General features: G+C 38.4%; 1 protein-coding gene across 1 annotated transcript; it reads right to left on the minus strand.

The window, feature by feature from the left end:
• Positions 1 to 116: 116 nt before the first annotated feature.
• Positions 117 to 24,560, minus strand: LOC125234349 (FAS-associated factor 1). Its single transcript, XM_048140517.1, has 16 exons — positions 24,471 to 24,560; positions 23,973 to 24,041; positions 21,010 to 21,133; positions 16,820 to 16,945; positions 16,202 to 16,373; positions 14,974 to 15,124; positions 10,324 to 10,443; positions 9,890 to 10,016; positions 8,019 to 8,164; positions 6,727 to 6,881; positions 4,909 to 5,045; positions 4,298 to 4,460; positions 2,923 to 3,019; positions 2,000 to 2,140; positions 1,664 to 1,741; positions 117 to 1,239 (listed from the first exon to the last, which is right to left on the minus strand). Exons 1-16 carry the CDS (start codon positions 24,507 to 24,509, stop codon positions 1,159 to 1,161), a joined length of 1,926 nt encoding a protein of 641 aa, XP_047996474.1. The 5' UTR covers positions 24,510 to 24,560; the 3' UTR covers positions 117 to 1,158.
• Positions 24,561 to 25,107: the final 547 nt, after the last annotated feature.

Genomic DNA, 25,107 nt, shown 5'->3' on the forward strand with positions numbered 1-25,107 from the left:
TAACATCGGTTGTGTAGAGCGGGTAACTGATATTGCTTCATTATTTTAATTATATTTTCGCTTCTGACGACACTTATTTAGGTACAATCAGGATCTTTACACAATTTTAGAGAAATTTAAATGACGCGAAAATGAGGCGCCAACATGGCGCCTGTAATGTATGGGATATCGGTCCGACATCCGATATCGGATCGAATAATGTGAAAACGCACTAAGTCTTCACCTCATTGATAGGATAATGATTAAACCAATAATCATTTTTCTCTCATAGGTACATTTATAACTCGTGTTTTGCAAAACAACTAGAAAATAAATATATCTGATCTTAAGCGTCAATTAGATAAAATACCGATTTATAAAGTACTTAACTATTTTAGAACGTCATGTCAAAATCTAATTGCGTATTATAATCTTGAAATCAAATCAGTCACCGCAATGCTAGCAATGATTCACTAGCAGTAGAAAATGATAATATGAGAATAATCATTGTTGAAATTATTAGTTATGAAAAGAATCCTTTTTTACTTGACAGTAAAGTTTTTCAAATCTAGGGTGAACAGGCATTTTTTGGGCGAGCTCACTCCATCGTAGACCACGTCTTTGCCTTTGGCTAGTCTGTGGCCAAGAGTAAGCCCATTTATGATAATAATAAAAAAGTGAGGCTCACAAATTTTACTAAGTGTTAAAAAAAACCCGAATATCGAATTTCACCAGATCTGGCCGTCCCTATCGCACTTACAAATAGTGCGATAGGGACGGCCTGATGTTTTATCATTTATCGCGCGACCATGCTTGCCTGCCTGGACGTGTTTGGATTATTCTCAGAATCACGAGCTGATTCTATCCAATCTGCTCACGAGCTGATCTATGAGACGCCAGGACTTTCCGACAGCAAACTTCAAAATCCAAAAATATTAAATCAACATTATTTGATTGGTGGATTTTGAAGCTGTCAGAGATCTGACCCCAGTGGGGCCTCAGTCGCATCATTGTCGCCGCCTGACGTTAAAAACGATTCAGAAAACCCTAATTGAAAAATATGCCTGTTTTATAGAGATTAAAATCACATTGCAGAGGTTTCTTTATACGCTGCCCTTGGAAGTACAAAGTTGCGCGTGTGTGCTTTTGGTACTGTATGTATATTGTGTGTGTGTGTCTTCACCGTTCCTCGAGCATGAGCGTCTCCTGCGGGAACAGTTTCATCGCCTTTAGTGTACTGCTGTGAGATTCCATTGTTAACTGCAACAAAATAAAAACTCAGTTTTTTTGTCTGAAAAGAGATAGATTAGACCTAGGTTTCAAGTTTGTGTGTTAATCAATGTACCAAACTATCTTATGCATGCATAGAAAAACAGTACATATGGCGCTATATTACCGGACTAGGCACGTAATGAGCTCATTACGCAACTATTTAAAAAAATTAAATGATATTTATGCATTGTAAAACGTTGTACGATACATGTGCGAATACGTAATTTGCAACTCGTGTCTATTTAAAACATTCTTTACGTTTGTGTTTTATTTATCGCCACTCGTTTTGAAATTTCTTATTTGTCGCACTTGTATCGTAATGTACTAATAAAGTGAGTTTGTGAGGCTAACTACCTTTAGTAATGTTTAAATTGATATTTGATCGAATAAAATGGAAAAGAAATGGACTTACGTCTCTCCTAGGCCAGCTAGAGATCACTTTGTAGCTTTCTTTTGGAAAACCTTTTGATGCGAGGAAGTCAAATAATGCCTGAAAAAAAAACAACATTAGTCACGAATTAATTCATAAGATCTTTTCAGTTTACGAATGAGATGTGTTCACATAAATCATCGCATAAGCACTTCCTCTCCATTAAATCGACGTTCAAGACAGTCCCGTGAGGATGCGGCAGTTTGATGCCAATTCTCGTGACATCGGGCACACTTCGGCTATCTCCGCCGTCACTCGGGTCAGCACGCTTCACATGAAGATATCCCAGTATATTCCCATAGATTCATGTTCACTTACCGAAAGCGCGTCTTCTCCGTTGAAGCGACGCTCGAGACAGCTGTCGTGTGGGGGCGGCAGTTTGATCCTAATTCTTGTGACGTCGGCGGCGCCTTCGGCCGGCTCTGCAGGCACTCGGGCCAGTGCGCTCGCGCGGTCCGCCTATAAAGTTAAAATTAACTTTACGACACTAATATTTAGGACCATAAATAATCTTAGAGACATTATATGTAATTAAGTATTCTAAAACTACGATTTTAGGCACTCTGCTTTTGTTGGTACCTTATATCTGTCGAATAGACAACAACCATAATGGAATTAATAATATACACAAGACAAAAACAATTATAAAAAACCTATTGTTGCCAAGTACAGGAGCGCACTCGGGTTGTTTGCAAACAACCAGCTAAAACTAAATGCTTATTTCCTTATTAATTAGATAAGAACTGTTTAATTACCTACTTAGATATAAATTTACCTCTTTCGAATAAAAAATACCTACAGTGTAAACGAGCGGCAGATAAACCGTTAGCGGTTTTCGCTCGCTGTTCCTATGTAAAAAATAGTATGTAAGTGTTTTTAGATAAACAAAAAAAAATGTACCTCTATTTTTAACCCCCGACGCAAAACGGGGTGTTATAAGTTTGACGTGTCTGTCTGTCTGTGGCATCGTAGCTCCCGAACTGATGAACCGATTTAAATTTAAGTTTTTTTTTGTTTGAAAGCTGAATTAGTCGGGAGTGTTCTTAGCCATGTTTCATGAAAATCGGTCCACTATGTCGCGGTCGGGGATTTTTTCAAAATTTTAATTTTGTGGTTAGGTTAGGTTATCATTTAAAGTCATCGTGACTGTAGTCACTGGGAATTTGAAAGGACAGCCCTGAATCAGCCGCCTAATGAATGAAATATACGACATTCACATTACAAAATTTGTAACGACTTACCTCTTTTTTCGCTTCTTCCATTTGTCTTTCAGACTCTGCCCTTTCTAATTCCTGATTTCTTTCTAATTCTTGTTGCTTTTTCATTTGTTCTTTAGCTCTGAAAAAATTAACGCAATGATAACAGTAACTAGTTCATCATGGTTAGAATGTGAAAGAAAAATAACGTTCAGTTTCTAGATGTCTGTCACAGAATGTGCCCACCACTGTTTATCGCTCTTGAAATAGTACATTACGATACAAGTGCGTAAAAAAAACCGGCCAAGAGTAGTAGTAGTAGTAGTCCGTAGTTTTCCGTATTTTTCTCAAAAACTACTGAACCTATCAAGTTCAAAACAATTTTCCTAGAAAGTCTTTATAAAGTTCTACTTTTGTGATTTTTTTCATATTTTTTTAAACATATGGTTCAAAAGTTAGAGGGGGTGGGGGGGGGGGACGCACTTTTTTTTCCTTTAGGAGCGATTATTTCCGAAAATATTAATATTATCAAAAAACGATCTTAGCAAACCCTTATTCATTTTTAAATACCTATCCAACAATATATCACACGTTGGGGTTGGAATGAAAAAAAATATCAGCCCCCACTTTACATGTAGGGGGGGTACCCTAATAAAACATTTTTTTCCATTTTTTATTTTTGCACTTTGTTGGCGTGATCGATATACATATTGGTACCAAATTTCAGCTTTCTAGTGCTAACGGTTACTGAGATTATCCGCGGACGGATGGACGGACGGACGGACGGACGGACGGACAGACATGGCGAAACTATAAGGGTTCCTAGTTGACTACGGAACCCTAAAAAGGAAGTTCGAAACGAGTGGCGATAAATTGTTTTAAATCGACACGAGAAGAAATATTTTTCAGTACAGATGTTGTTTTTTTTACGCACTAGTGCGAGAAGTGGTTCATTATATGCCAGGTCGAAACTTCGGAGGCTCATCTGTACTGAAAAACGTCGTACGATACACGTGCGAAAAGGAAATTCGTAACTCGTGTCGATTTAAAACACTCCCTTCGGTCGTGTTTTAATTTATCGCCACTCGTTTCGAACTTCCTTTTTTACGCACTTGTATTGGAATGTACTGTTTTTGATGTAAATATTTTCGGAAATAATCGCACCAAATTTAAAAAAATGTGTCCCCCCTCTGACTTTTGAAACATAAGTTTAAAAAATATGAAAAAAATTACAAAAGTAGAACTTCATAAAGACTTTCTAGGAAAATTATTTTGAACTTGATAGGTTGAACAGTTTTAAAAAAAAAATACGTGGTACTACGGAATCCTACACTGACGTGGCCTGACACGCTCTTGGTTTTAATGACTTTACCTGCCCATTCGAAGTTATATGCTGTATTATTAAACAAGGTAACTTTACCTGTCGGCCTCGAGACTGGCTTGGTATGCTTCGTCCTGCTCTAGCTTCACCTGCTGGCGAGCGTCGCGTTCTCTTTCTAATCTCGCGTCTTCGTCGCGTTGGGCCGCGAATCGCTCCAACGCTTCTACTAGGCCGCCTACTAGCTCGGAGACGCCCACGTTGCCTGCAAATTTTATAGTAAGAATATCGTCACTACTTTGAAAAAAAAACCTTGTATCTTCTTGTCAATGAAGGGTAAAATGTAGTAAGTATGTATGGAATGCATAAAGACTTACTGCGTTTTAACTTTGAGGGGCAGTGTGAGATACGAGATTTGTAACCCCCGACGCAAAAACGACGAGGTGTTATAAGTTTGACATGTCTGTCTGTCTCTGTGTGTGTCTGTCTGTGGCATTGTAGCTCCCGACGACCGACCGATTTTCATGAAACACGGCTAAGAACACTCCCGACTAACTCAGCTTTCAGACAAAAAAAACGAAATCTAAATTGGTTCATCCGTTCGGGAGCTACGATGCCACAGACAGACGGACAGACAGACAGACAGACAGACACGTCAAACTTCTAACACCACGTCGTTTTTGCGTCGGGGGTTACAAAAATTAATGGCTCACCATTGATTACAGAGTAGATTTCTGTGTTGGACCGCACTCGCATGATAATGACCAGCGCCGGTAATCTTTCCACGGGGATGCTGCGGATCGTCATGCTGGCGACAGGGCCTAAGGCGTTCGCCACGGAGTTCAGTAACCTGGATTTAAAAAAAAGTTTTAGGAAAATTAAAAGAGTTACCGGATTATGTGCCCCGTGTCCAGAAGTGCCGCCTTCTGAGTCAAATCCAGAGGCTGGACAACAGTCATCATGTTTTCCGAATGTCAAAGAGCAGAAAAAATAATAGTCTCCATTCCCTCTTAGAGACTGTTGAATCGTAACAATAATCATTACTAGATCCAGGCACCTAGCAGCTATTTATCGATGAGAGTCAGTTACGGTCCAATAAACTTTGAAACAAAAAATAAATGTCTAAAAAAGTGTCGACGTTTAATTCCATCATCATCATTTCAGCCATTAATCGCCCACTGTTGGGCATAGGCTTCGTGTGCCCCACTTATCCCGGTCCTGGGCTAATCTCATCTAGAAGTGCCCCGCATTTTTTCGAATGTCGTCCACCCAACGAGCCAACGGATGCCAGGCGCTTCTTACATCCGATAGCGGCCACCATTCGCTCAACATTTTGGTCCACCTGCCATCACTCTGCCTGGCAACATGTCCCGCCCAATTCCATTCGAGTTTGGATATGACGTCACCCACGTCCCGCACCTTGGTGCGGCGTCGGATTTCGACATTCCTCACTCGATCTTGAAGCTTAACCTTTAAGTGCATGGTGATGTATATATGCATCATATGTTTGATGGCCCGTGGCTCGATATGTAGCTATCCAAAATCACATTTATCGCTTAATTATTATTCATTATTTATTATTATTATTTAGGGATTAAGATAGGGATTAAGAAGAAAAGTGTAAAAAAACAGGACGATGGCGATTCTTAGTATGTGATTTAGGCTGATTTTTTCGGAGTTAGTAATTAGTTTATGTTTGAACATTTTATCATAAAGGTTTCACAAATAGTGTACCTTTTTAATAGTAGTAATTTTTTTTTAAATAAAACTTACCAATTACGATAGCAGCACTCAAGAATAACCTTAAAAAACTATGGCTTTCCGACACTTAATTTTTTTTTTTATCGGATTGTTTTTTTTTTCTTTTCTCTCTTTTTCTTTTTCTTTAAGTTTTATCTATTTTTTTTTTAATTGTCGTCTTGCTTTGTGGTTCGAATTAATATCCATATACTTTTTGGTCTAAGTACCTATATAAATATATATTTTATGAGTATTTGTTTATTTATTATTATATTATTATATATGTATATATTGGTGTATTAATGTAATTGTATATGTATATATTTGTTACCATGTGTATACAAAATTTGCATTTAATTCTTTTAGTGGTTGTACCTACATTTTTGAATTCGTCACTCATCGTTAATTCGCTTCTACTCATTTCCTCAAAGGTTGACTGGAAGAGATCCCATTAAGGGATAAGTCCGCCTACATTGTATATTACTGACTCTGTAACTGTGTCTCTTTTGTTTCCTTTATGTACAATAAAGCTTATACATACATACATACGATATATTTATATAAATAAGATTTGGCCTATTTAACTTCTAACACTGATTTAGTATAAAAATCGATCTTAAATATTTTTGTTATTATTTTTCCCAGAGTCAGAAAACCATTGTCTATCACATATATTAATATCTCGTTAAAAGAAAAATTCATGCATTTAAGGGTTAATGCCGAGCATGGTGCGCTCCATCGCTCTCTGTGCTACCCGTATCTTATGCACGTTTAATTTACAGTGTACATACATGTTGTTGTTGTCGGGGTCTGTTAGATCCCAGCCGTAGAGTACGAAGTTGTGGTTGAGCGTGTGCAGAACGGTCTCGCAGCCGAGCAGTTGAGCGCAGAACACGTTGGCCAGTACGGATTGCTCGTGGTGCAGATATACGCCTAAGAGTTTTCGCTGTGAACAACATACAAGTGTCTTAAATGTACTTTGAACAGTTTGAAGTCGCGTAGAAACCCAGATGACGGCCACGAACGTGACGGTTGTTTTTCTCCTTGATAATAAATTAATAATGTTGTGTTTTTATTTCGAATTACCTACTATTTTTGATTATGTTTTTTTATTTCCGCTACCCAAAGGTTGTCTGGTAGAGATCGCTCTTTAGCGATAAGACCACCTGTTGTCTGCCTCTATTTATAATCATTTGATTTGTCTCCACTGTATCTTTTGCTGAGGTGTGCCTGAAATAGGCAGAGTGCCTGGGAGGTGGTTGAAGTAAACACTGTTATCAGTTGTGGTCCATAGGTATAATATCTCCAACCTATCTCCTAATACTCTCCCTTAATACTAAAGTACAGCTTCTTATAATGATTAACCTACGTGACAGAGGCAATCCCTTATCGTATGGATGGAGAGGTGGTTTATCTGTATTCAATCACTACTACGTTGTCTACGTGATCAACGTGTAGGAATGTCTACTAGCCTATCATACCTCCCCTGAAAAGAAACTTAAAGAGTATTCTCAAAAATAAAAAAAACCTCGATATAAATACTTGTTAAAGGAAGGTCGCCATTTTTAACTTCAACCAACATTTGTGTCTAGATCATGTTGAACAACATCAATCTAAGAATAAAACCTACGTCCCATGCTGGCTGGAGACATGATTCCTTGATGGCGTCTTGTAGGATTCCCTCGAAATGTGGCGTGTTGGGTTCGTATCCCGCGCGGAAACGCTCCGCGGACTCTTAAGCTGAGTTTAGACCTGCAAGTTATTGCTGCAAGTTTTGAGACAGAAGTATATGCAAGAAAGAGATGTAGATATTTGCCACTCACTCTTACCTATAGTTGCGTCTCAAAACTTGCAGCAATAACTTGCTGGTCTAAACTCAGCTTTAGGGCCGGTTGCATCAAACCGTCTGTCACCGTTAAAGCATTCGTTAAATTTTATTGTATGGGAAGTTCCATAAACGTCTGCTGTGTGACGATGATGTGTCTGTCAAATGTGGTCGATGCAACTGGCCCTTATACAGCATAATGTCTAGTATTCTGACTCGCACACTGTCTAGAATATGTGTAGCATGATATAGGCTCACCTCCCGAGCTGGTTGAAGACAGGACTCCTTGATGGCGTCTTGAAGAGTTCCCTCGAAGAAGTGCGGCGTGTTGGGCCCGTAGCGAGCGCGGAATCGTTCAGCGAACTCGATACAGCCTAGCGCCTCATCCTCTACGTGTTCTGACACTACAAGAACAATAATTACGTTAGGTTGGAATCCTCGGTTGACTCAGCCTGCCGCGTACCTCACTGGCCCCGTAACAGAATGGCATTTCTACGATGCGAAACGAAAACAAAACGCCGCGAAAGGTAGTCTGGCTCTGTCGCGCTAATACGCAAGAGCGATAGAGATAGATATCTAAGAGCGTTTCGTTTCGTGAGCGTTTGTGCATTCGGCTACGCACACTGGTCCCACCAAAAGCGAGTAGGCGATGAACTATCGGCGATAGAAACGAAAAAAAAAGATAAATAAATAAAATAAAAATAATTAAATATAAAATAAATAAATATTATAGGACATTCTTACACAGATTGACTGAGGCCCACGGCCAAAGATAAATAAAAGTCCCGTATAAATAAAAGAGAAACGAACGATTTCACCGCTCCGTAACGAACTATAACTCGCTCGCGCTATCATCGCGTCTCCTTTATTTACACGGGAGCGACTATCTTTCCTTCGTTTCTATCGTTTACTAGCTTTTGCTGGGACCGGCGCCTTAACCCTTAAATGCATGGTGATGTATATATGCATCATATATTTGATGGCCCGTGGCTCGATATGTAGCTATCCAAAATCACATTTATTGCTTTATTATTATTCATTATTTCCAGTATTTATTTTCTTTCTTAGGTTAGGTGTTTTACAATATGTATATAAAAATAAAATATAAAAACATTTACAAAACAATATAAAAACATATAAACATATTATAAAAAACCTAACCTACGGGTGCCGCCAGCAGCTGGGCAGGGCCCAAGCTGCCGGTGGTTAGGGCTGCATTTATTGCTTTATTATTATTAATTATTTCCAGAGAGAGGGTGCCGCCAGTCGGGGAACTATGCAGAGAGAGGAACCGTCGGACTATCCGCGCCGTGTCCAAGATCACATTTATTCATTATTTATTATTATTTAATATACAATTAAATAAATTAAATAATATAATGATTTACTATTTATTATTTAAGGATTAATATGAAATGGCGGAAAAGTGTGAAAAAACAGGACGATGGCGATTTTTAGTATGTGATTAAGGCTGATTTTTTCGGAGTTAGTAATTAGTTTAATTTAAACATTTTATCATAAAGGTTTCACAAATAGTGTACCTTTTTAATAGTAGTAATTTTTTTTTAATAAAACTTACCAATTACGATATATTTATATAAATAAGATTTGGCCTATTTAACTTCTAACACTGATTTAGTATAAAAATCGATCTTAAATATTTTTTTTATTATTTTTCCTAGAGTCAGAAAACCATTGTCTGTCACATATATTAATATCTCGTTAAAAGAAAAATTCAAGAAAAAAAAATTAAAAAAGAAAAATTAAGGGTTAAGCATCTGATTCTACAGTCAACACCAAATAATTACGGCCTGTGGCCAAACCATATCGTAACACACCTTTGATAGTATGTAAATAATAATGTGGAGTGGTATACTTGGCCACTTTTTCTGGCACTGCTACACTGTTTATTTAGTGTTGTGGTGAAAAATAAAACCTTTTACAGTCTGGCAAAAAAGGAGCGCATCTTTTGTGTACTTAAACCGTTTTGCATGTGGCAACTTTTGAGTCATTTCAAAAATGTGAGAAAAGTAAGTATTGCTATGATTTGGTTCTGTACATTTTTGAAATTTATCGCCTTTTTCTACTTAAAAGGTGGTCGTTCCAGAGTATAGTTTGTATAAACTTACTGAGCGGACGTAGTCTTTCCGAGTGTACAAGGTCGACAAACATGTCGTCTTCGCACGTGAACCCTTCAACACTGTCTTCTATTTCTTCCACGGAACTGTTTTCACTGTCGGAACTCTCTACTACTATCTGCAAACATAATACAAAATAATCTTTAGTTAAAAAAGTAATGAATTTTACATTATATAATATTTCTTTATGATCTTCATGACTAGGAGTAAAAATTAAGCTACAATAAAGAACTGTGGCAATAAGTTACAAGATCTATTTGAGAAAAACTGGAAGTATTAAAACAAATAAAATTATTCTAAGATGATCATTTTGGATCTGATTCGATTCTAGCCTTGACCTAAAGGAGGTTTGGTCACTTGTTTAGTATATGGCATTTATTTCTTTTTATAATATGAAATCTGCTGGTTATATTGTGTTTATTTACCCGTTTATACTCCTTGGTGGGTCCGCGCTTTACAGCTAGCTCATGCTGAGGCATATCGAGCCCCACCATGGCTAGAACAGTGTCATCCAGCCCCGTCACCACCGGCCATCCCGTCCACACCTGTACAAAAACAATGTTTCAAATTTATTTTCTTTGAACCTTTGTACTTCACAGATGGAATGAGGACGTCATCAGAAAGTCTTGATAAGAACAGGGGCGGCTCACTCCGCGAGTCCATGGCCGCGCTACAAGTACATTCAGTGGTGACGACCTTCGCGCGGCGCAATAAAAATCAATGTCGGCTGCTCGCGTGCGGTCCCTTTGTTAGCGTAGGTAAGAATTTAGAATGGCGGCGTTTTGTGAACATCAACGGAGTGAGCTTTCTGTACTTGTACTATTATATATTCTGTGATAAGAACCCAACGACTCCGTAAAGTTCAATTTCGATTCAATAAATCCTACGCTACCTGGTGTTCAAAGTAACTTAACACATTCAATACCAGACAAAGAATGGCGCACTACGTCAGAAACCGGACGTAATTTATTATAACCTTGCATGACTATCACCATAGAGGAATAAGTAAGGGAAGAGTTGTAACTCCATACATCAGTAAATGCAAGTTATTTGAAGTGACATCTAGCGACAATCACACGTCAATCATGCGTCAAATAGCGTAAATTATCAGTACCACTACTCGATACTAGATGCCACCAGCGCTGCGTTGCTAAAAATGTAATATCAAAACAGTTTATAACTTATATTTCAAGCAGAAGGAATTGAAAACAGAGCACTGATTAATACTATTGTAATATTAGCTAAAAATTGTTGAGCATTAGACTTTTTGTTCGTCGCGACATCTATTGACAAGTAGCAGTACTGATAATTTAAGCTAATTGACACGTGATTGATGAGTGGATGAGCTAGATGTCACTACAAATAACTTGCATTTACCGATGTATGGAGTTACAACTCTTCCCTTACTTATTCCTCTATGCTATCACCCACTGGGCGGGTTCTCAGACATCTGAGCAAAGGTCACGTGTGCCCACTAGACGGGTTCTTTGTGTCGAACGTGTTAAATAGACATATCCCATGGCGAGATGTTGACGCTTTTAACTTGCAATAACAATGAGTGCAAACACTGTTCCTTTCCGACGTATTGGTGTGATAGAAAGGGACTAACGAACATTATCGGCTTGATAACTTTAATGTACGTTTATGAATAAGGAGGTAAAACTACAGCAGACCTACTGGGTCATCAATTCATCATCCTCCTTGCTTTATGCCGGCATTTGCCACGGCCACAGAACACCCCACTAGAAGCCAAATGCAAGCGATATTGTTCGAGACGCAAATCACCAATCCTTGCGGGGTGAGGCGGGCGCGCACGGTGCTGCCATTGGTCGTTTCAAATAATGGCGCGCCTTTATGATTAGCAGTAGGGATGGGAATGGGACATGTCTATTATAGACAATGGTACCGGTACCAGTACTGTGGTGAATTTGTTTTGCAACAAATTATAATATTATAAGGTAAAATACCCCATAATGGACGGTGATGCCATTATGGACAAAAAAACACAAATCCTTAAAAATAAGTATCTAAAATACGTTTCTAAAAACTGACGGCTATGTACCATAAACTAGAGTTGTAGAGCTGTTTAATTTTGAAGTTTCAATTAATTCGGTTATTTCTGAAGGATTTGGAGACAAGATAAAATTCACCAGTTTACTGAAAAAAAATATCAAGACGAATTCTTAGTAATGTTGCTAAGAGAGATGAGTTCATGTATAAAATAATAAAAAAATAACGCACGGTGTAATCTTGAATGCGTTTTACTTACTGCATTAAGCATGAGATAAGGTATAAAACATACTAGTTTGTTGCTCCAAAGATATAAAGAAATGATGTTATTTTGCAAGTGTCCATTATTGGACCCGAAAAACTGCCTACCTCCTATGATGGACAAGGAACAATTTACAAAACCAAAATTTACAAGAAACAATCCTATGTTAAAATAACCCAAACTAATTGTATTTATGGTGTATAAAATTGACTCATTGCGTATCAGTTGGCTTTAAAAGTAAAATTTTAAACTTATTTCACTGTCCATAATGGGGGATCCATTACTGGAGAACTGCCGTCCATAATTGGAGAAAAAACACCTAGTTTTAATTTGTTAACTATGAAGAAACCAATAGGAATATCTATTCTGCAATACGCTTGAAATGTAGAAGAAGGATAGGACATTCAAGATTTAACACGCTTGGCGGTAGAATTTTTACATTTATCAGTGAAATATCAAAAACTGGCGAATTTTTTCCTTAAACTGTCCATGATTGGGTTCGTCACCTTAATTAAATTATAATAAGGCCTAGTTACCCTTCGGGTTGGAATGTCAGATGGCAGTCGCTTTCATAAAACTAGTGCCTACGCCAAATCTTGGTAGTAGTTTCCAAAGCGGACCCCAGGCTCCCATGAGCCGTGGCGAATGCCGATGCCGGGATAACGCAAGGAGGATGATAATTGTGATAGCATCTCAATAAAAATCATTCTAGTAACTAATAAAGTAATAACTAAACTGTGCATTTTTACTTACGTTTAGGTACTAAGTTAAATAACCAACTAAATATTCTAAACTAATCAATGAACTAAATACCACTACAGACTCTACAGATTCTAGATAATTATTCACTATTACAAATCTGCTTTCTTTTATATTTCATAAAATGGTAGCACATGGTACGAACGGCAGTACGAAGTTCCCGCAACAGACATAAACTAACATGGCCCCATGCCTAGTCGTTTACGTGAAAGGGATAGCATATCACATTTTTAACTCGGTAAAGAGGGATGGACGCGCCTCGGCGCCGCTCAGCACAACCATATTGACCAGTATAAATGAACTCCGCGGACAATAAACAATATTCAACAAAATTATTAATTTGACTTAACTGTGGAATGTTGTTCCATCTTTTTTACATGTAGAAGTGTTAGAAGACTTGCCACACCACTTTATGCTGTAAGAGACCATTGTTTGCAACCAAAATTGATTATTTAAGATTTTTTCCCGAGCGGACACGGACACTGTTAGCGGGTCGTATACTTGGGCGCTACTGATCGGTGTCGCACGCGTTCAAACTTTTATAAACCTGATTTGTCGTATGCTTGGTGACCGCGAGTCGCCCTGTAAGGGCCATCTTGTTGTATTGATCTGTGGCCACGGCTCATGAGAGTCTGGGCCCCAGACTCTCTGAGGTCCATTTTGACAACTAATCCCAAGATTTGGCGTAGGCACTAGTTTTACGAAAGCGTCTGCCATCTGACCTTCCAACCCGAAAGGTCTTTGGAATTAGTCTAATCAGGAAAGCCCTTTTGGAATTAGTCCGGTTTCCTCGCGATGTTTTCCTTCAACTAATACAATTGCCTGTGTGGTGACGGGTTAAGAATTTCACCACCCCCTTTCTTCCCGTGGGTGTCGTAGAAGGCGACTATGGGATATGCGTTAAATTGTGGCGTAGGCGAGAGGCTGGCAACCTGTCACTGCAATGTCACAGTTTCGTTTTCTTTCAACCCCTTATTTGCCAAGAGTGGCATTGAAGCTTTAGTAGTTTCATGTGTTCTGCCTACCCCTTTATGGGATACAGGCGTGATTGTATGTATGTATGTAATACAATTGTATAACATTTGTGGTGGTGGAAGATTATTCCAGCATGTAGTCAGAATACAATAGGCACTCACCAATATCCAGAAGCGGAAATGGCATTGGATTGGACATATTCTCAGAAAACCTGATAACCACCTATCCAAAGTGGCCCTCACCTGGAATACACCCGGCAAGCGGAAACCATGGCGCCCTAAGGGCCAGTTGCATCAACAACATTAAACAGACATATCATCGTCACGCAGCAATCTGCCTAAGAAACTTCCCATACAATAAAATTTAACGAATGTTTTAACGGTGACAGACGGTTCAGCTCAGGGTGTTAGGGATGGCACCCCTCACCTCATGCAGGAGGTTACCTAAACTGCCCAAGACCGGAGTAAATGGAGAAATATAGGGATGTACCGACTAGTCGCCGACTAGTCGGGAAAGCCGACTATCCGGCCGCATTTGTAGTCGGCGATTAGTCGGCGACTAGTCGGCAAAAAGGGCCGATTAGTCGGCACTTCATTAGTGATAGAAAAACAGTACAAAATTAAATTACCAGCTGAAAATTATGTTTGTATTATGTTGCTATTAGTAATTCCTTTTTTTGTCAAAACAACAATTATCTGTTATCACCACAGAAATAAATTTCCTACCTAGGATTATCGACTTCATAGGCAGGATCATAGTGGGTACTAAGCCAAGCCGGTTGTTAAAAATGGAAAATGTGTATAAATATTGTCATGAACCTTTGAACATCTGTAAAAAATCATGAAAAGCGCGAACGAAGGACCAATAATGACATTCAAAATGTGAATTTATCGAAAATTATGTTCTGGCCGACTAGCCGACTAGTCGGCCGACTAATCGGCCACCCAAGCGCCGACTAGTCGGTAGTCGGCCTAGTCGGCCAAATCAATAGTCGGTACATCCCTAGAGAAATATGATTCGAGTCCTACACCCAAGCAGAGGGTAACAGGATTTAAAGAAGAAGACTCACCTGGTGTCTGACAGGAATGTCAGTGAGCGAAAATATGTCGTTCTTGACTTCCTGCACCGTCTTGGTGCCGGGGTACTTGAGCGTGTAATCCTTGCCGACGTCCTCGTGCGTCACGTGCAACACGTACGTGTTCGTCAGACGTTCCGCCACTCTGAAATATATTCATTGTTAATATCCTATCCTAGCCACAAATTACAAGGCCAAGGGGTAGACCACGTCAGAGATGGCGGGACGAACTCGATGCCTTTGAGACACACTGGTGGAAGACTTCCGAGGATAGGGATACGTGGAAGAGTAAGAGGGCGGCCTTTGCCCAGCAGTGGGACAATGTGGGCTAATAATAATATCCTATTTATAATGAAATGTGGGCTGGTGGCGTGCGACTTTCAATCCGGAGGTCGCGGGTTTGAACCCCGGTTCATACCAATGAGTTTTTTGGAACTTGCGGAAAGTCATAATTTGGTATTTACCAGTCGCTTTTCGGTGAAGGAAAACATCGTGAGGAAACCTTCCTTCGGGTTGGAAGGTCAATTTCGTAAAAGTAGTGCCTACGCCTAATCTTGGGATTCGTTGTCAAAGCGGACCCCAGGCTCTCATGAGCCGTGGCAATATGCCGGGATAACGTAAGGAGGATGATGATCGTATCTATAATAAATTTTGAAGATTTCAAGATTTTCCTTTTCTGTTCTATGGTTTCCAATGCACCACTTACAATATTCTCTGCTTTGCCTTATGGTTGACTGGTAGAGAAAAGGGTGCCTAGTGGCATTAAGTTAAAGCCTTTTTGTAGGTATATTAAGTTTGTTTTTTGTGCAATTATGTTTAAATAAATAAATATAGTGTGTTATGGTGGTCCTATTTTTGGATACCAATGTTTTTCCTATGTTAGTATACTTTCTTAGATAATAATATAGAAAAATGCAGACTTTTTGTACATTTAAAATTACAATTTTAAGTGTTCTTCTTCCTTTAATGACTTAAGGTTTAAATAGGGATTTTCTATGAACAATTTTTTTTTTTGCTAGATCCCATGCTTAGTTCTCTAAGATATCTACAGACCCTCTAGCACAACTTGCCATGTCGCGCGCGAGTCCATACATCAAGCGCGACTTCAAGTATGAACTCGCGCGCGACAAGGCAAGTTGTGCTAGAAGGGCAGATGAAGTTAGATATAAATAACTAGTTATTTTTTTTAGTCTTTATTATTAGAATCATTTGGAAGACTTACTCATCATCCGGCATGAGTTCATCAGCCTGTTTGAGCCGCAAAACAGTATTTGGCTGCAAGCCGAGCCCTCCTAGTGCAGCACTTGAAGTCGCCCGGGATCCACCCAGCCCGGAGATCTGTTGCCGGCAGACTGGGACTCCGCATACTGATTCTAACCGCTTCTTTAAATCATCTGGAAGAAAAAGACAGTTTCATTTTCTTGGTAATAAAAACACTGGTAGGCAGCAAACGAGCAGACGAGCCGCCTGATGAGAAGTAGTGGCCATCCATGGAAACAAGCAACATAGGTTTTTCGCGATCTTGGGATTAGCCTAAGATATTAGTCACAGTAACTCAAGTGGGAATGGGCCGGTCATATTTGTCGCAGAGATGACGATCGATGGGGCCGGCAAGTATTGCTGTGGAGACCTAGACTTGGAAGCCGAGGTGACGGGAAACCACGAGCCAGATAGTCGGACGATATCAAAAAGACGGCAGGGCCGACCTGGCACAGAACCGCCGCTTATAGAACAGAATGGAAATCCATGAAAGAGGCATATGTTCAGCAGTGGACGCAAATATGCTGAGAAAAGAAGATTAGTCCCAGGTTTAGGTTAAAATGTTGAATATATTACTTACTGACTGTGGCTGCTCCGGACATTTTGATGTCATGCATTTTATTGTTATAGTGTACTTGCAGCTCTACCAAACTAGTGTAACTATTTCTAGGAGACGAGGTTGAAGCTTGGCTACTGTCTTCTCGATCTGCAATAATAAAAATAAAATAAAATGCGTTTATTTCAGACTAACATGTGTCCATAGTTTGTTAGTAACAATAACAAGACATCTTAAATAACTATATTAGTACCTAATCCTAAATGAAGTGAGGACCAATGTCTGATTAGGCCACTGTCCCACCTCTCGGCCACTATGCTCAGGAGGCTGTGGCGGCTGTCGCGGACTCTGCGGAGCACTGCGGCGCAGCGCTTGCGCAGCGTCGCGTGAAAACCATCTACGCCTACGTGCGCGTCCGCGAACATGCCGGATGCGCTGCAGTGCCGCGGCAGCCGCAACAGCACCCTGAACGCATCATTATATTGAACCCGCAATGTATTTAGCGAGCGTTGCGTAAAGTTTGTCCACAAGCTGCAGGTATACAGCGATGTACAGTACGCACGGAACAGGGTAATCTTAACTTGCGCTGTACACCGACTGAACCTGCGAGCTATCATATTGGCTCTAACAGCAAGAGCCCTTCGCTCCCTCTCGATATCAGAATCATCACGCAAATCATCGGTAACGGTAACCAAGTGCCCAAGGTATTTAAATGAATTTACTCTCCTGAGCTGCTCACCGTTCAAGAGAATCGGCGGGACATGAGACGGGCACTTGGTTCCCGCCTTGAAAACCATATACTCACTTTTCGATACATTATATTTTAAGCTATGTCTTAAAGCATATGACTCACACTTTTCGATAAGGGTTCGAAGTCCACCAACCGATGGGCTCAACAACACCATATCATCTGCATAGCTTATGTTGTTAAATGCTACCCTGTTAACATGGCATCCGACATGCATGCTGAGATGATCATCGATGAGATCGTTAATATACAGATTAAATAATTTTGGTGAGCTCAATCCGCCTTGCCTGACTCCACAATTTAATCCATATTCATCTGACAAAACATTTCCCCATAGGACACTATTTCTCTGGCTGGCGTACCAGTATCTAAATATGCGTGTTAATTCTTTAGGAAAACTGGTCTCTCCCAGCTTCTGCCATAGCAAATCGTAATTTACCAGATCAAAAGCCTTGGAAAGGTCTAGAAAACACGCATAAATAGGTGTCCTACGCCGGGTATAGTACTCAACAGTGTTCTTAAGACAAATGATCGCACTTTCCGTCGACAGGCCGGCTCGGAAGCCGAACTGTGCGTCATGTATATGCAAGCACCTGTCCAATTGCATGTTATAATATAGAATAGAATAATAAAGAATCATTTTACACTGGTCAAAAAGAGAAATAAAAAAACAAAGTGTGATGTAAAGCTGCATTTTTGGTATGTTATTTGGGGTCCTTGGGGGAATGTAGGACTATATTTTGCAAGCAAAAAAATGGTGTGCTAACTTCGTAATTTAAAAAAAAAAGTAAAAAAATCAGACTTTTTTTGGTTTTTGCCGTTTTATTAAAAAACTATATGTATTTTGGTCAAAAGTTGCTTTGTAATGTTGAAATCGCATTAAATTCCAAACAGTTTGACATCTTTTTTATCAATGTCCGTCAAATATTTTTTGAGATATGAAGCGACAAAGAAGAGCATTTTTCCCCTTTCTATGAAAATATTCGTTTTGCTAATATTTTGAGACAGATATCAGCAAAACAACTCAGGCTATTACATAAATTGTAAAATAAAAATGTAGAAAATTTCAATAAGACCAAAAGAGTGCCAGTTATTTAAAAAAATAGGATTATATCATAAGTCTAGTATAACGGGATCAGAAATAATCGGTGGATGGTAATGGCCAAATGGGATAGTTTACATATATTTACAGGAGGCGTAGCGGAGAACGAATTATTATTATTTGGGGGCTGTTTAAGTATTACTCAGACACATATTTGCGTATATCAAATCAACATTTATTTAGTAAGTTAAGTTTACGGTCAGAAAGAACTCAGGCTCGCCGCTTGGCGGAAAAAAATATTTACGAGTAGAAAACCCTCATTAATTGAATCAGATTGTTCCGAAATTGTTCTTGTACGGACTGGTTTTTAAAGCATATCACTGAGGGTCAATAACATCGATGCAATCTCACGAGCGTTGTCGTGGACGTGCACGAATCATAGTATTCTCCGTTTAACGAAATATCAGTACATAGTATGTGTTGTATTGCACGCGCAGGTCTCTCACCGCCGCGCAGGTGTAGTCGGACCATAACTCGACAGTATACACGCTTGTACAAAAACTGAGGAATAGCTGTCTTTTTACGCTGTCACTACATTTGGCGAATCTTCTAGCCAACATGTTTGCCCTTACTGCGGTGGCTCGCCTCTGCCTTTCTATGTCCTCCTGGTCTTTTAAACTGGAGAACAAGATGTGGCCAAGATATTTGACTTCGTGTACTCTCCGCAATTGAATTCCATCAAGCAAAAGAGGTGGTACATGTGTGGGCATATGTGCTGCCTCCATGAGCATAAATTCAGACTTGTCCGGATTGTATCTCATGTTATGCTGGCTGGCGTATCTCTCGCATTCTGCAAGTAACTTACGCATAGCTCCCACAGATGGTGCTAGTAGGACCATAACGTCTGCATATGCGATGTGATTTATCATTTGCCCATTGATGGAGCAGCCAATCTCGGTACTGGTCAAAGCCTGCGACAGCCCATCCATGTACACGCTGAAGAGAGCCGGAGACATACTGCCTCCTTGTCTCACGCCACAGTTTAGCCCGCTGGCTGTGGACAGAGTTGACTTCCTTCTTACTACGTTCTTTTGCTAGGAATACCACTTCTCCAGTATCTTAATAATTGGCGTGGGCGCTTTCCGTTCCCGTAGTTTATTCCACAGCAATTGGTGGTCAAATACAACTCAAGTGGACTTTCTATCACTACAGGAGTTGTGCCATCAAGATGCAGAACCAGGAAAATGTAACTGATTCTGTTTTATTTTTCTAATTTACTAAACTTCAAAATTTTACTGTATTTTATTTCTTCATTAGTAATAGTCAAATCGATGCAAAGTTAGCTTAGACAATTTTTTCAGATAAACGGATATCAAAGAAAGTAAGATCGAATAGATATTTAGCACTTTCAACCTAAGACTTTTAGCGTCAACTATTTTACCTTAACCAATCTACCAGACTCCTAGCTTCTCTATTTCTAGATTTTTTTTGTTTACCAAATTCGTCTTACTAACCTTTATTTGCACTAAAACTAAAGCAAAATACTTTTTATACAATGTTATATTGCAATATATATCATATCATGAAGTATTTTGCAGATATTTGTCTAAAAACATTGGCAAAACGCTACATTTTATAAATGCGTCAAAAATTAACCTTTTTTGACGCTTCATATCTCGAAAACTATTTGACGGACATTGATAAAAAAGATGTCAAACTGTTTGAAATTTAATGCGCTTTCAACATTACGAAGCAACTTTTGACCAAAAACGCATAGTTTTTTAATAAAAAAATGAAAACCAAAAAAAGTCCGATTTTTTTACTTTTTTTTTTAAATTACGAAGTTAGCACACTTTTTTTTTGCTTGCAAAATATAGTCTTACATTCCCCCAAGGACTCCAAATAACATACCAAAAATCCAGCTTTACATCACACTTTGTTTTTTTAGCCGATTTTCATGTAAGATTTGACCGGTGTATTTTAAATTGCTATGGTAACAAATAAGTATCTCTGTAAAAATGCTTTCTTTTAGTTGATTCCCCAGGCTTGACATTGTAATTTGTAATATAAATACCGCAGCCATCCTCGTCGAGTGGCATAGGTATTCTGTTATTCAAAGCTAGTAGGAGGGGTAGCAGTAGCCCTAAAGTGCGCACATATCTTGCAATGCTCCTCATGCCCACTGAACCGAATTTCGTTAGATAATTCAGCTATCAAGAATTATTTTGAACAACCGACCGAGAGCCGTCATTGAGAGCTAATTTGCTCGGGCGAGACAAATGTGCGCGCATTAGTACGGGCAAAATGTGCGCGTGAGGCAGTGCCTCGCGAGGCATGCGGTCAATGTGGACCCGGCTATTCATTTTGACTGCTGGAATGAGAGAGATTAACTGTATAAGGGTCGGGTCGGATAGGAGTACATACCGGGTGGGCGTGTTTTTGGGGTTATCACAGATATGTCGTCGTCGATCATTTCGACGTCCACGTCATTGTTGTCGCCTCGCGCGGGCCGGCTGCCGTCCTGTGGCATCACTCTGTTGATGGCTGACTGGAAGCATAAAATTCACTTGTTATTGTTACTCCCTGACATTCGAAATTCCCTGACATATTTATAATGAATAAGATCAACTTTTAACTTATTGGTAATGTGTGTGAAGGAGTTGCTCTGATTGTTAGAAATAAATGGGTATGTCAGGAGAAAAAAGAAGACTTAATGAAAGAAATAGAAAACAGAAGTTTTAGAACCTTATTTAGAACCGAGTTAATGCCAGAAGTTTTATGTATATACATACATACATAATAACGCCTGTATCCCACAAAGTGGTAGGCAGAGCACATGAACCACTCAGGTCTCACTGCCACTCTTGGCAAAGAGGGGTTGAATGAAGACGAAATTGTGACATTGCAGTGTGTATGTGTTTATATATATGGCATAGCTCTTACCTATTTATAAATACATTTATGGATTGATTTGATGCATGTGGTGTTTACCTTTAAGTAATTGTTACGCTTAGCGATCATAATCATAATGGTTGAATTTATGTCAATACTGGTGTAAACAATTGTTGGTAAACCAATAAATATAAAATAAAAAAATAAAATAAATTTAAAAATATCATAGAAGGAAAGGTGAAAGGAAGAAGAGGGCGAGGAAGACCCAGGAGGAGTTTTGTTGACCAGCTCAAGGAGAAGGCCGGTGTCATGTCGTATCAAGAACTAAAGAGGAAAGCGGAAAATAGGGAAATATGGCGCATACTCCACCGACAAGAGCTACATAGCTCTTAAATAAGAAGAAGTCAAACATTTATGCTAGTAGCAATTTAACAGCAAAAGATAACATAGAAAAGTCCAATAAAATTACAGCAGCGCATTGTACACCTAGCAAATTTTCCCGAGTTAATTTTAAAAGAACAAACTTAAATCAATAATTTTTGATTGATTTTAAGAGCGTGTGGTATCAAATTAAAGGGCTTTGCGAGTAGTTTACAAATATATGTATATCACATTATAGGACTTTTTCTACTTGGTCTAACAAAATATGAGATCCAAAAGTGGTAATAATTGTACCAGTGAAGGCTCGTTTTCAAAAAATTGCCAAAGATAAATAATAGCAATTTATAATCACTAAGGCATAAAAGCAATTTAAGTAAACGTTGCAGATTCATTAAATACAAAAAATATTTCGATGTGATGTAGATTTTCAAAGAAATTGTCACTTAATTTTAGGTAATTTCTGAAAAAAAATTATTTCGTCTTAGCCTCGTTTACTCTTTTTTAAAACCTTATAATAAAAATGTAGTCTGAGAAGTTTGTAGTACAGGGTATACGAATTATAAATTTACCTGTTTTAGTAATCAAAATTGTCCAAATTTTACAAATAAGCTAAGCTGGACTAATTCAGCTCTATACGTGAGTTTTTCTAAACGTGCTTTAGCGAAAAATTCATAATTAATTTAGTGACTTGGTTTTCAAAAATCCAGTCTTATAAAAATCAAGATAATAAGATGCTCTAACTGAAATTTGAATTAAATAAATCTATTGGATAACGGAAATTGTAGTATTTCACTGACTAAAACTATCAATTTTACATTATTTTGAAAGCAGCCTTAAAAGAGTTTCAATATGCAACAGCAAAAATCAGTCATGGGTTTTATCTTAGGAAGCTACCTGAATGTTATACCTGGTATGGCAAAGTGAGGGCCTTTTCTGTAGATTCTTCTCACAATGATTGTGTTTTTCTTGGTTCTTAAATTATATTTGAATCTTTAAGCTGTATTGTTATAATTTCTACTACCAATAAGAATAATTTACCTTTTATTTACTAAGAAGGATAGATGACAACAGTCACAAGTCTGAGAAGTTTAAGGTACTGTTTTCTAATCCCATTAAGGGTAATTAGTTAATGTAAGTATTATTGTGACTACACACTAAGGAACAAAATACTCTTTATATTGTATGCAAATGTATCTAATTAGGGTGTCAAATGAACTCAGTAAAATCCACTGAGTTGTCCGTCTTTTGCAGCTTTCAGCTTTCGGGTGTCAATTTTTGTAAGTTGAAGTCAACAAAAACATAAAAAAAATGTCTTGTTACATGATATTTAATTGCAACCACATAAAAATTATAAACACTCAAGGGCCTGAGACATATTTAAAATCACAGGCAAGTAACAACTTCAGTACAAAAGCTGACACGCTCGGCCGCTATACAAATAAAAGAACTTGTTTCATCTATCTAAATCTAGTTCTGTGGTATTTGTGTATGTTGTTTTCCATATGGGGACTTTCGTGTGTCCAAGAGCCTTAGTTAGATGATAGATTATTGATAGAGATCTTAGTCATGCAATCTATTGAAATCAAACATTTCAACACAAACTCAGAATATGAATTATCTTAAAAAACAAAGCTTTGGTACAAAGATTTCTGGAAGCAATGCACCAATCCAACTTGTAAAAGTGGTGCCTGTATACATATCAGGAGATAGAAATACAGAACATTGTTTAAGGCAACTAAATACTTTAGATTAAATAGATACAGGCTCTTTTATTCCTTTGTATTTTGACAAATCAAAATTCCAGGAGTATTGGCAAGTTTTTAACTGTACGGCCAGTCATCAAACTGTTCTACATGTTTGGAATTCTAGAAAACTTGCACTACCACACTTTTGTACAATTAATAATTATTAATTTACCATAAGGAGACTTCTCCAGTAAATAAAAATAATTTTTTTTTTTTAATGTGTGAATAGGTATGCCATGGTGATTTCTTTGCACCAGAATGCCATATTTTAACTCAAATTTTATCAAAGAATTATACTTTATAAGTTAAAAATCCTCATACAACTATTTGAAATTGGATTGCTGCATGTGTAAATAAATATTAACTTACAAGTAAGTCCCAGTTTGCTTCGTCCAAGTGATATATCGCCTCTGCAACATCTTCTATTGCTGTTATTCCCTACAAACAAACAAATATGTAAACCACAACAAAGAACACAAAGGAAGTTAGAAGGAAATGTGCAAAACAGACGTGTTGCCTTAAAGATATGGTAACTACAATTACGATACGCAGTTACGAGCAAATCAACCTTGTGGAAACAACCAGTAATAAGCATTTTCGTTACGATTATGGAAAACAAAAAAATTTAACATTTCACCACAAACTTACTTCTATCAGATTTTAAATCGAACCCTATCGAAAGTTAGCAGTCTAAAGACAATAATAGTAGAATTACAATTGAAAAATATTAGGAAACGAGAAAAGCACAAAGAGATAAAGAAGAATTCACAGTCACTGTTGTTGTTAATCACATAACCTGACCACAACGAACATAGTCAAGTTTTAGTTACTGATTATTGTGAATTTAGATATAAATAGCGTATTCACCTGGAAGTTTGCTAAAATTTCTTCTCTATTTTCTGCCATTCTGGTATAATAATGAGCTCAAAAATGCTATGACATTTACGATTGCAGACAAATCACTCAAACTTAAAAAAAAAATTGGTTGTCTGTAAAGTCGGTTTACAGACGGTAGTTTAACGTGATAACGTCAAACATTACAGTAGTATAGACAGGGGCGGTCAGAGTATAGCAAAAGGGGCCCGATTCTGGGACTTTTTTCACGTTTTTTTATTTATTTATTTATTTAAAATACACAAAAGTTAACAGTATTTCACCAAAGCACTTATGTGGTAATATAATTATGTACATGTTAAATTGACATAAATAAAAGCAAACACACTTAAAAGTTAAACTATGGTTATTACATTAATCACCTAAGGAGTGTAGAATCTATGAACCTTAAGAGTTTTCTGTAAAACACACCAACACTATCAGCAAATATGTCAATATCGTCTGTCTCCAACATGATGCGGTTAAGAGCAGCTCGGGCTCGAGCGGTGCGCCGGCCGCCGCGAACAGGCGCCGCCGCCGCCGCGCCGGCACCGCGCCCGGCATGCCAACCACCACATTCGCTCTTGGCACTTGCAGCCCCATTCTCTCAAGCACGGATGCGTCATCTACT

This window comes from Leguminivora glycinivorella, chromosome 16 (assembly GCF_023078275.1).
Source record: "Leguminivora glycinivorella isolate SPB_JAAS2020 chromosome 16, LegGlyc_1.1, whole genome shotgun sequence".
NCBI classification, from domain to species: Eukaryota; Metazoa; Arthropoda; class Insecta; order Lepidoptera; family Tortricidae; genus Leguminivora; species Leguminivora glycinivorella.

Bases quoted from the DNA above. Each gene is read 5' to 3' on its own strand.
- LOC125234349 (XM_048140517.1), bottom strand. From the start codon at position 24,509: ATGGCAGAAAATAGAGAAGAAATTTTAGCAAACTTCCAG. The intron at 6,882-8,018 runs GTGAGCCTATAT...TGTTGTTCACAG, and splicing joins GTCTTCAACCAGCTCGGGAG to CGAAAACTCTTAGGCGTATA. The intron at 2,141-2,922 runs GTAAGTCGTTAC...TTAACTTTATAG, and splicing joins TGGAAGAAGCGAAAAAAGAG to GCGGACCGCGCGAGCGCACT.